Source organism: Quercus suber, unplaced genomic scaffold, assembly GCF_002906115.3.
Source record: "Quercus suber isolate HL8 unplaced genomic scaffold, Cork oak 2.0 scaffold_27, whole genome shotgun sequence".
NCBI lineage: Eukaryota > Viridiplantae > Streptophyta > Magnoliopsida > Fagales > Fagaceae > Quercus > Quercus suber.
Window position 1 is genome coordinate 2,109,074 of NW_027069492.1, and position 12,843 is coordinate 2,121,916.

The window sequence follows — 12,843 nt, forward strand, 5'->3', positions numbered from 1 at the left end:
TGAGGGAGGAGTAACACCTTCACTTAGAACGAACTTCATAATAAGACTACAGAATGGAAGACACCCTCGTGCTACTGTTCTGGTTGTTGTCTTTCTTATGATGTGAAAAATATGGGCACAGATGTCAATGGTGGTGCCTGTGATGAGATCACATAGAAATTGAGCCCTTCCAAGGTTTATATACACCGTGTTGGTCAACGGATAAAGGTTTGAAAACATAATCAGCTTCAATGTTGTCAAATCAGGTGAAAACTTGGTAGTACTAATTGATGTGCCGGTGCTGGAAATGTCATGGTCAGGACCAAGAATTTGGAGAATGTCCTGAATCACTGGAGTACGATCATCATACGGAGTAAGGTCGGCATCCGCAGGTCGTGTGATTTTGAGAAGTTCAGCTATGGTGTTTGGACTAATGATGAACTCCGTTCCTCTTACCAAACAATGTAGTTCACTCTCAAGATCAACTGTGTTAGCAAAACATTCCTTCACTAGTTCAATCATTGGATCAACAAAATTTCCGAATAATGCTGCCCAATCTTTTGCCTCGAAGATCCGAGGGACAAAAGTTGTGTCCAAAGTGTCAAATCTGACCTCCCATTCCACTATAGGAGTTCCCCGGTCAAAAATGTTGGAGTAGGCATCTAGGTGCTGAGGAGTTCTGAATAACTCAATATTGAGTTCAGTAGATGGCTGTGAGGAAGACCGTGTTCTTTTTGCAACAGGCACTGTTTCTTCTTCTGATATCACTTCTTTTCCTTTCGAGGATTGTCGAGACATCTGTAAGATAGCAAACACACAGCAAAGTACCAAATGCAATACCACAGGGAATCAACAGCAACTTGATTAGATTCAGTTAACAATGTGAGAAAATTTCACTTTAATCACAAATGCAAAAATCAGATCAACAACAAGATAACAAATGGCTAAAATGAAACACACTCCACACAGAAGCACATAAACATTCCAAGGACCACAAAAAACTATAAAGACCACAGAACCATAGACAAATGACACACGGCCACATACAGAGAGCACCACATAGATCTCAAACCCATATGTTTAATGAGAAAGAGAAACTCTATCAAACGAACAATGCTCAGACTAGAGACAAACATGCTGAAGTACAGACAAGATATAAAATAAACTCAGCAACAAAAGAAAATAACCTTAAACAAACAAAATCACCATTTTAGGCAAACCCATATTTGAACACAATATATCGCAGAGCACATGTGCAATGTTCAACACAAGAAGGTAAAGGTTAACATAATAAGAATGAAATGAGGGAAAGAAAACCCATACCTTATTCTTGGTGTTTGAAGAAGACATGATGCAAAAATGAATTCTTTTACAGTGAGACACGGAGTGTTTGAAAGAGAAATGGGGAAGACAGTGAACAGTCACAAAATTTTGAGGGAAAAACTGAAAAGCAATTTTAAAACTGTCTTCAAAACGCAAAACACGCATTTTTCACGACTGGATAAAGTCGCCAATAAGTCGCCAGGTTAAGCCGCGAAACACTGTGAAGGTAAGATTCTAGAAAAATCTTCTAAGTGTTTTTCGCGACTGGAAGGTTTACCCGCGAAGGAGTTGCGAGCTGAGTCGCGAAAATCTCTGAGTAACCCTCACGGTTGGACTTTCCACTCGCGAACAAGCCGCCAAAATGAGCCGCGAATAGAGCAAAACTCAAATTTAAAAAAAAAATTTCTAAGTCTTTTTCGCGACTAGAATACTGACTCGCTAGTAAGTCGTGAAAAATCTCTGAGTGAGCTCGCGACTGGGGCTTGCGACTGGGCCAACCCGCGACTTAGTCGCTAAAACAGGGCAACACTGTTTTTGAAAATATTTGACATTTTTGTAAAACAAAGTACTTTCCAAAAACAACTAAAAACACTCAAAAATGTGTTTGATCAAACAAAGATTGAGCATGTGAAAACACATTTAATTAAGTACAATCACACAAATGAATATGACATTCATTGATCATAGACTTGTGTGTTGTGTGTGGATATCAAAAATGAGATAGTCCTTAGTCCAATGTGAAGCTTCAATGATCAATTCAATCAAGGCATACACAACTAGCACTAGATAATATGACTTATCTCAATTATAGAAACACGCATATATGACCTCCCACAAGTACATGATAACACTTCTTTGAAGCTTTTCATTTGGCTCCATATTCAACATATCATTTGCAAATTTTGAGCAAAGAAAATCTCATTGTGAGATAGATGCCTGAAATTTTTGATATTTCAATTGATGAGTTAGCCTTTGGCTTTTTAAGCATCATACATTTTATTTTGGTCGCTTTCCCTTTTTCCTAGTCAAATACTAGTATGTGCGACAGGCTTTTGCAGCTCTATATCTCTTTTCATTTGGAGATTTACATTTAGAGAGCTCTTTTAAAGCAAAAAAAAAAAAAAAAGAAAGTGGGAAGATATATAGGCATGAGTCTATGCATGTCTCAGGATCAACAAAACCATTCATTAATCATTCATGACAAGGTTGAAGATCTATTTACAACAATCACATAGATTTCAGAATTTCTTCCACAATGATATGAGTGCATGAGAGACAAGCTAAGCTCATTAAATGCACAAAGCCATTAGTACAAAGGTACAAGGCTAAACATGCTTAGAGACAAAACTCAACAAAGTGATCAAACTTTTTGGATTTTCAACTTTTTATGTGTTTTTGGATTTTTGACAGAAAGCAGTAGAAGAATGATCAAAAACAAGAAAAATGTAAAACCATTTTAAACACAAACAAATCACAAGTTAAACAGATACTAAAAAACACAACGCAAATAACCAATCATATCCATAAAGCATAGGAAGAATTGATGCATGGACATGTTATAATGCTTATGCATGAGTACCCTTTGTCACCCACACGTCACGTGCATTTGGGGTGATATCCTTGACGGATCGGGTACGAGAGTTAGGACTTTCAAACCTCCTGTTGAAGCTCTCCAAGCAGTTGGTGAAGGCACCGATCATCTTTATCACGTCCGTCATTCCTGGATCATTGTTTTTCTTAGGTTCTAAGGTCTTAGGAGTTTTTGTATTTAGAACTCTAATTTGTAATGTTGGCAAACCATGATCAAAACAGTGTATTTAGTCTTGTTTAGAATTGCTCAAAGTTGGTTTAATATTGTAAAGTTGGAATCGAGTGGCTGCAGAAGTACTTGGGACTTTCGGCCTGGCTCGATCGATCAAAGAATAGACTCGATCGATTGAAAATCGCACAGGTTGAATATTCTGCAGATTTTCCAACTCAGCCCTACTTCATTAAACGTTTATGGTTTTGTGTTTTTACCCTAGGTATATAAACTAAACCCTAGCCACGTTTTTGAGGGTTGTCCATATTGCTTTGTTGCTCATACATTGCTGTTTTGTGTGAATCTCGTGTGAGATCTTTGAGGAGACTTCCTTTACACAAAACTTAGGGTTTTCAAGGTAGAGATGATTTCAACATCTTGAAGATCATTATAGTTGCAACCATTGGAACTTAAAAAGAAAAGCAAGCGGGGAGCTTGTAGCTGATTGAAGAATTCAAGAAAGAAGTAGTCCGTGGATTCGGAGTCTGCGCGTGGTCGTGTCAGGAAGTTTTACTGGTGCCTTGAGGATCGGTGGGTCAAATCCTCCCCAAGTTTTTACCGAGTGGTTTCCTGGGTGATCATATCTTGTGTTATTTATTATTCCGCTGCTTTATATCTTGATATGATTATTTGATTGCTTTAACCTAGAATTGCATAATTTGACTAAGTAACAACTTGGCTAATTAATTTAGGCTACGCAATCTGTGTGTTTAAGGGGTCTAAATTTCCAACAATGATCCATGTGGACCAATATATTATTTCTAAAAAAAGATATAAACTTCTCCACAAAAAAAAACAAATAAAGGATAACTCAAGCCATGGCAGCAAGTAATGCCAATAATTATTATCAAGCATTAAAAATATATTACACGACCATCCGCTTTCATTGATAATGTATAAGTTTTGTATGACTTCAAGCAATTCACTTACACTATAGTAATCATAAATCAGCAATTTGAATCTTTCTCACTCGAAAATCATGGACAATGAATTTTAAATAAGGATTTAAAAAGAAACAAAGCATCTTACTTAAGTTGATGTTTAATGATGATGAATCCAATAATGTACTTCAAGGTGGTACTCATAACAAGCCCATAAAAAAATGATAACTTAGATACAATGTGTAGGTATATGACTATTATAAATTAAAATTCTTTATCTTCACCCCCATCCCACTAAAAATAAATAAATAAGCAATAAACCAACACTATTTTTACTACTAAACAAATTTACTTATTTATAATTTAGGAATAAAATTCGTGAATTTGCATTACCTAATGAAACACTTCGCAAGAGGGGATCAATAAAATCATTAACCAACACCGCAACATAGATAATCATAGAAGTTTCATAGTTTAAGAGTATACAATTACTTATTCTCTCCCTGCTAGGAACCAAAAGGAATAATAGAAGAATTGCTGGGTTGTGTTCCTAGCAACCCTGCTATACCAAAAGGAAACAAAAAAAAAAAAAAAAAAATTAAAAAAAATTTTGCAGTAAAGGGACCAAATAGAAATAATAAAAACCTAGATGGAAAAAAGAAAGGAAAAGGATGAGACCTAAGAAGTTCTGTAGATAAACTTAAGGTTTTTTTTTTTTTTGGATTGGGGTTGTGGGCTTTTCTGCGTATGGACCCTGGAAAAAAATAAATCTTCAAATTCAAAACAATAAAATTGTAATGGTTTAGGTTAGCGCTAAGATTCAAACTAGGTATGTGTTTGGCAAAAACATGTGTGAATTACCACCAAGTTAATGCCGCTAAGATGTTCTAAAATATATCTTAAAAAAATATAGAAATAAATAAATAATTAATCTTACGCATTAATGTTAATTAGAAAAGGATACACATCAAGAATGTAACCTCGACTATGTTATTTTAGAGGGAGATATGCCTTAAACGTGATGGGAGCTATCAAGGGAAATTTGTTGGAAGTTAATTGGTTTATTCAAATGTTCATGGAAGAAACCAAGATAATTCTAGCTGATTTTTGTTTTTGTTTTTGTTGTTGTGGATTTTGTTTTTAGAAAGCATTTGGACACAATTTTAAAGTGGTAAACTATGATTAGTGGAGAAAAAATGATGAATTCATATGAAAGTAATTGTACATCACTTATAGTCAACTACTTCATCAAATTATGGTAAAAGTTGTGGTCTTAGAAGAACCGTTACGTTTTTGTTTCAAACTCATAACTTATTAGCTAGTAGCCATATATGTAGCTTTGTGTGAAACAAATTCCCTTACCAGAAGAATGAGAAGGTATGGTCCTTGCTAGCTTTTGTTTGATTCATATTAATGAAGTGATTATTCAAGAGAAAAAAACATTAAAAGAATCAAAGTTTGACCAAGACCATCATTTTGAGTCCTTTAAGGATATCACTCTATCATGTATAAGAATCCTTAGAGTTTATAAAACAACTTTATCAAGAAATACGAGAGTAATATTATATCTAAATTCATTCTTCTCAAGTATTCATTCACTGCATCATATTATTTATGATAGTTTTGATACTAGCACATATATATTTCTCTTTACTATCGATGTTTCTCTATTTCTTAGTGTCCATTCCAATAAGAGCTTCTACTCTCACACTCACACACACACATGTAGAGAGAGAGAGAGAGAGAGAGAGAGAGAGAGAGAGAGAGAGAGAGAGAGAGAGCTGTGTCTTTAAAGGGAATTGAAGGGTTTAAGGATTAAGTGATTCAATAAATAAACAAAATTGTGTGTGACGGCTCTGGCCTCTAGCATTGGTACTTAACTGCTAAAGGGTTTTTTATTTGTTTGTGTTTTTTTTATATGCATCTCCTTTCTGGTAAGGGAAAAATTATTTTGTTTAAAATTTTTTAAAGGGCCAGATTGTTTGTTTTTGATAAAATTGGTTAATTGGGCTGAATTGTTTTTAGCTTTACTATTGGTAATTAATTGTTTTTGGGATGGCATATTTTGTTTTAAATTTTAGATCTATAAATTTTTTTTTTAACTTTTAAAAGGAGGAGAATGCAAGAATTACAATTTTTTTATTATTTCAAATTGCTATTATGGTAAATGGTTATTAGTAAGTAAAAAAGTGATGTAAGTGGTGAGTGGAAATGCAAACCAATAAGAATTTACTACAATAGAAGTTTTGTAAAATTGTTGTAGAAAAGTTTGTGGCTATAGGAAATAATTCACATCTTATTATAAGACTTTTAATCAATTTGGGTTTTACCTGCATTAAAATTTAAATTAATACAACGTAGTATTAAAGGGTGCAAATCAATCAAGCCCATGGATTTGGCCTGAGCCCATCTGGCCTAAGACTGGATCTATGAAGTTTGGAAGACTCTATTCTGGCCTAGTTTATAAGACAATCTGATACTGAAAGTGGAGGTAACATTTAATTACTTAAAAGTTTTAAGGTTACTATTAATCTTTCAACACAAATGTGTGATTGATAATGAGTATTTTTTGCTTACTACTTGATAGAGCAAGAATATGCATAGCGTGTGTGCCTATGAATTTTTTAGGGTCACTTTTTATTATTACGTAGTATTTATCATATGACTCAAAAAATGTGAAGTTTATATGTATTTCTCAATAATGGACAAAGTTTAATTATCAGAAGCGAACTTTATCACTAGGATAGTCTAGACTCTAGAGTAGCAAATTCATTGCAAGTAGTGTCAAGGCCAAGTTCATATATATCCCCCTAAAATCGTAACCAACTTTGAATTGAATGGTTAGTGTGCGTATCATCAAAAGAAGCACCTGGTCCTAAGGCCAAATAAAAATGCCAAACTTCAATCATATGATGACATATGTTGTGAGCATATTTGAGAAAACATAAACGTGTCAATTAGTGGATTGGTTTGAAAATCCTATAAATTTTGCCTCACATTTGTTTGTAGAATCACCCAAGTTGAATTTTAGAGCCTGAATTACATTGTTAGTGTTTGTGTTCCAAGCAGAAACTGAAGATGGACAAATCCCAGAATGCAAGTTACCAAGCTGGCCAAGCCAAGGGCCAAGCCCAGGTGATTTTCTATCCATCCTATTTACATCTATTAGCATAGTAGCATACATCTAGTAAGCACAGATACTCCAGTTTAGCTCATATATTTGTATCCAGTACTGGATATCTCTGGGATACTCTTGTATGCGTACCTTGATTTTTTATTTTAAGTGCCAATATGTCCAAGATATGCCTATGATACGGTTCTTCTTAGGCAAACTGCATCTAAAAGGATTTACATAGGCATGGATGGATGTTTCATGCACGAACACGATGCATGTTGACATTTTAAATGTTGATTATAATGTGTTGTTCTTTTTTGATTTAGGAAAAGGCGGGCAACTTGACGGACAAGGCAAGCAATGCTGCTCAATCTGCCAAGGAATCATGCCAAGAGGTTCAACAAAGTTTTTACTAAGTTCGAAAATTACATATAAACATAATAAAATACTTTGATCTCAAGAAATACTGCCCTACATCATTGTTAATTGCTTACATATGGAGTTCTATATATTGCAGACTGGCCAGCAGATGAAGGATAAGGCACAAGGGGCTTGTGATGCTATTAAGGATAAAGTTGGAACAAACCAATGAAAATCATATTGGACCTCATCGATTGAGCAAGCCCTCCCAAATAAATTTTGTGCTTATTAAATTTTAATTTATGTTTGGTCCTTAACCTTTAGGCTGAATGTTAATTTGATCATTAACATTTCAAATGTGTTAATTTAGTCCTTTTGAATGGAAGATATAAATAATGTGCGAATTTAGTCCTTAACCTTTTGGTATTGTATCAAAATAGTCATTGTCCATTACAACAAAAGTAGTATACGGTGACAACACTTTTAGTTACAATATGTCCTTATTTTGTCGCCAAAGACATGGTGAAAAAATAGCATTCGTCACCTAAGAGCATCTCCAATAGGCTTTCTAAAGCCTTATTTGGAGAGCAAACACACACACACACACACAAAAAGCTCCAACATTCTCTCTATCTCTATTTTTTTTTTTAGATTTGCTACAGTGGCTCTCTGGAAGAAGAGAGCATAGTAGCAACTTCAAATCATTTTTTTTCTCTTAAAAAACAATACTTGGATGAATGAAAAATAAATTTTTTCTCTCTCATCCCTTTATCTCAACCGCTAGAAAGTGCAACGAAATACATTATGAACAAACACAAAACATAAAATGACAGAGGCAGTTTTCCTCCCTTGGTAATTTCTCCCTCTCTCTATCTTTGTTTGATGAGAATCAAATGGTGTGATTGTGTGTGACCTTTAAGTTTGTGTGCTTTGATGGGATAGAGGGAAAGAAACTTGTGGATGAAGTGATAAGAGAAAAGAGAGAAAGGAAGAAAGAAAATAAAAAAAGAAAGAGAAAGAAAGAGAGCTCTGTGGAATGTTCTGGAGTTTGGAGGAAGTGGTAGGGAAAAAAAAGGAAAGAAGGAAAAAAAGAAAAGAGTAAGGGCACGTATGTGGAGGAGAAAAAACAAGGGAAAAAGAAAAGAAGAAAAAGGAAATTATATGGATGGAAAAAAAAAAAAAGAAACGAGGGAAAAATAAAATAAAAAATAAGAAATTAAAATTAAGGAATGTTACCACAACATTTCACAATACTTTCATAATAAATCTTAAGTAGTAGGCTATTATTGGTGAGAAAAAAAAATAATTCTTTTAGAAAGAGAAAAAAAATAATTTTAATAGTATGTTCAAATTAAAATCAATAGCAACTTATCACAAATGATTTTTTTGTGAAAGTGTTGTAAAAATATTATGAATGTAGTTTTTAGGAATGAATGAATGAAAATTGAAAGGAGAATAAAGAAATAATAAAAAAAGAATGAAAAAATAATATTTAAATAGGATAGATAAAAGATAGAGAGTCTATTGGAAAAGTACTTAAAAAAGTAGGTAGCTAAAAGGTAAAAGGAACTGTTTACTCTCAAAACAGTACAAAATTTTGGAAAGTCTGCTAAAGATGCTCTATGCCCCGTCGCCTAATATTTTCGTCACTAAACATTATATTCAGAGACAAAATAAATTCGTCACCAATGATTTTTAATTTGTAATTTTTTTTATTTGACCATATAAGGTGACCAAATAATTCGTCACCAAATATATATATATATATATATTTTTTTTTTAAATTTTCAATTTCAATAGATTAGGCGACGAATTATTTCGTCACCAATTTTTGCTTATAGTCAGTTCAAACTATTGGCGTCATTAAGTGATGAATGGAAAATGTTGACGTGGCTAACGGTTAAAATAATTATTTTTTGTGCCACATATGTTGTCGCATGTGGTTCTAAGTTTTAATTATTAAAAAAAAAAAAAAAATCCCTAAACTAGGATTGAAAACCCCAGAGTCCTAATCTCAAAAATGAAGCTCACCCATTGAATTGATTCACCACTCTAAAACACACACATGATGAGAAAATAAATCAAACCCACCCTTTGATTCAATGGACTTTACTCATTATTTCTAAAATTCTTCACTTTACTATTATCTTTGTCGATTTCCCATGCTTTGTCCAAATCAAAGTATATCACCTAGTACAATGAGCCATGCAATTGTTTGTAGAGGCCCCCAACCCTTTATGCCCAACATTTCTGCCTCTTATTTATTTCTGGATCCATTTTCTTTCTTCTCTTCTACATCATTATTATAGCCCCCCACCATCACTGCATTTGCCGCATCAATACAGCCATTGTCTTGCAAAATGATGGTACCCACACAATACTTCTTCTTCTTTCTCTTGCAAAGGAGCTTGTGATGGTAGCGGAGGACAGAAAGAGTGGCAAGTGAGGAGGATGGTATTGCATATTGCTACTGATGGATGATGATATAGGACGAAACGAAACTAAAAACAACGTTTTGCCTCTTTTGACTTTCAAACTCTTTGCTAAGGAATGCAACTATTATATTTGTATTCGTTGGATTTTAGCTTGGTTGAGTTTTTTTCATTTAGATTATATTTGATAGTAACAAATTGTTCAAATTAACTTTCTTAATTTTTTTTTAATTTCATGTGGTAGTACACGTAGCAGTATATGTCGCATAAAAAATTATTTTTTATTTTGGTTATTAGCCATGTAAACATTTTCCATCCATCAGTTAATGGCATGGATTATTTTGACACAAAAGCAAAAGGTTAGGGATTAAATTGACACATTCAAAATGTTAATAACCAAATTGACATTCAGCGTAAAGGTTAGGACGAAACGTGTAGTTTGCACTTTCTTTTTTAAAATTGAAATTCCAATTTTGGAATAATATTAAACCCGACTATTATGAGTTTCCTCAATTCAATTAGTGCAAGTTTTTTAATGGCTTGAAAAGCCATGCTTTTTCCTTTTTAATTGCTATTACTGTATATTGATATTTCTGTATCAAACTAGTTAGGACTTGGGAATGTGTGTAGTGTAATGCTAGGGACACACCTCCTTCCACACTCAAATTCACACATTGTTTATGTGTAAACTCTTAATTGGATTTTAGCCTCTACAAGTACATGTGTTACATATGGTGGGCCCATGTAAAAGTGAATAAATCCAATCAAGAGTTTTTTTTTTTTTGGTTGAGAATACTAAGTATTTTAACACACACACACACACACACACACACACACGGGGAGAGGAGAAAATGTCTTAAAGAAACTCTCAATAATGTATATCCAAAAGGGCCTAGATCCAATCAAGAGTTGATTTGTAAATAGAGCATGTATTTGGGTGTGGGAAATTGTGTAACCCTAGTGTTGCTAATATATTCATATGTTACATGAAATGTGTTTAAATATGATAACATTAACATGAGAAGGTTTTTAGCATTAGTGTGTACAACTATATACCTAATTAATAATGATTACATATTACCATACATTACGAAACAATAACAACTTACTACATATGATTTGTTATAAAAGTGTTGTGAAAATATTGTGGACGTATCACTTCTCTTAATATAATGGTGTTTTGAACTTAACCATTTATTTAGTTTAAGTGGATACTGGTTATTGGTAAAGCAAGTTAAATATATAAACAAAAACAAAAACCAAATAAGACTTCTCTTTCACTTACCCGCTTCTGTCTCTCTTTCTACCTCTCCTTCTATGCCTCTTCTCTTTCAAACTAGGCACAAGAAACCTAAATGGCTACCAAACAAAGCCCTCTTCTTCTTTGCTTCTTCTCTTCCAAACCAACCACAAGAAACCTAGATGACTACTAAACAAAACCTTAAGCTAGACCCATAAAAGAAGAAATTGAGTTCTTCAATTCCCGCCATTCTCTGGCTCGACGATAGTATTAGAGCATTGAATTCGTCAAACAGGTTTCTCTTTCTCTTTTTCTCCTACTATAGTTACAACAACGTAGGTTTAGATCCATTAGTCAATTGGTGCTAGTTGAAGTCAGACAGCATAAAAGGCTAGTTGCTTTGTAGTGTGAGTTAGAAGCTAATTTAGTGTGGTCTGAGCCCTCTATTGACTTTGTTCTACACTTCTATTTTGTAGAAATTGGTCTCCATATGCACCAGTAAAATTTCGTGTGTGGCGAATAAAAATCACAAGTAAGTCACATATCATATATATCAGTAGTTGCAAATCCACAACCAAAATTGGAAAAAAGAAAATCTCTTGAACAATGCATCACCTAATACAACATCAATGTTTTGATGTCTACCATTCATTTAACCTGCTAATTGGCCATTCACAACTAAATAAACCTAATTCCAATCCAGTAACTCTATCCAAAAACTCACAATGTGTTAACAATAAACACTAATAAAGTTTAACAAAAATGCTAATAGCTGAAAAAAAATACTTAATATTTTGTCTAGTATCCCATAGAAATTTTACGATTGAAGAAAACTATAATAATGTATTTCTAAATTAGGTGAGCCCACAGTGGCATCTAGTGTAGAATGTTCCATAAATTCATGTACATTGTCACTATCAACATGTTCACCTTGTTGAATATGGGTAGATGGACATGTGCGCTTATGTATCCAACATCTTTACAATTATTGCATCGTCTAACTTTCACCTTACTATTACTCATGTTACCATGGTCACCTTTAGTCTTGACAATGGCTAGGTCATGAACATTTTTATTGATTCTTAATGTAGTGTGTATCCCATCTTCATTTGCATTTTTATTTGAATTATAAAGTTTTTCCATGATGGCATTTTAGCCTTGCTATTTCAACCTTCAATTCTTCAAAACCTTCTGTTGTTCTTGAGCCAAAGTAACACATTTGACTACAACTAGCAAATTAGCCATATCTTCATTTACATGTCGGTGGGATCTGTTTCAAATGTTCAACCTTCATAATAGAAAATAAGTGCTCACAAGGATATCCATACGACTCGAATAGCAAACAAGAGCACTTCATACATTGATCAATTGGATAATATACAACCTTCCATTTTAAGTCAAGACATGCATACTGAGATAAGGTGTATGTACAATGAATTTTTGTTCATTCATTATTTCTTCTTGAACCACATTGAATATCTCTATTGTCAATATAGTAGTAGCATGCTTCTTGATTTTAGTTGACCTAGTAATTATAATAGGTTTAGTATAATTTGAAGTAGAATTTACCCCATTCTCATTATGTCTAATACGTGAAAGTGCTTTGTCAACTTGTTGGAACAACTCATAAAGCCCAGTCTTCCTGTCTAGAAATCTATTCAAGAGTGCATTCATGACTTCACAACGTTGTGTACTTTTGTATCCAGAAAAAA

At 33.6% G+C, this 12,843-nt stretch overlaps 1 protein-coding gene across 1 annotated transcript; it reads left to right on the plus strand.

The window, feature by feature from the left end:
* Positions 1 to 6,969: 6,969 nt before the first annotated feature.
* LOC112013228 (stress-induced protein KIN2) lies at positions 6,970 to 7,952 on the plus strand. Its single transcript, XM_024045650.2, has 3 exons — positions 6,970 to 7,119; positions 7,426 to 7,494; positions 7,617 to 7,952. Exons 1-3 carry the CDS (start codon positions 7,063 to 7,065, stop codon positions 7,689 to 7,691), a joined length of 201 nt encoding a protein of 66 aa, XP_023901418.1. The 5' UTR covers positions 6,970 to 7,062; the 3' UTR covers positions 7,692 to 7,952.
* The last annotated feature ends 4,891 nt before the right edge of the window (positions 7,953 to 12,843 follow it).

What these genes read in the sequence shown, in the direction of transcription:
- LOC112013228 (XM_024045650.2), top strand. Translation starts at nt 7,063, where the DNA reads ATGGACAAATCCCAGAATGCAAGTTACCAAGCTGGCCAAGCCAAGGGC. An exon ending in AAGCCAAGGGCCAAGCCCAG is followed by an intron (nt 7,120 to 7,425) that starts GTGATTTTCTAT and finishes TTTTTGATTTAG; the next exon opens with GAAAAGGCGGGCAACTTGAC. An exon ending in CCAAGGAATCATGCCAAGAG is followed by an intron (nt 7,495 to 7,616) that starts GTTCAACAAAGT and finishes TATATATTGCAG; the next exon opens with ACTGGCCAGCAGATGAAGGA.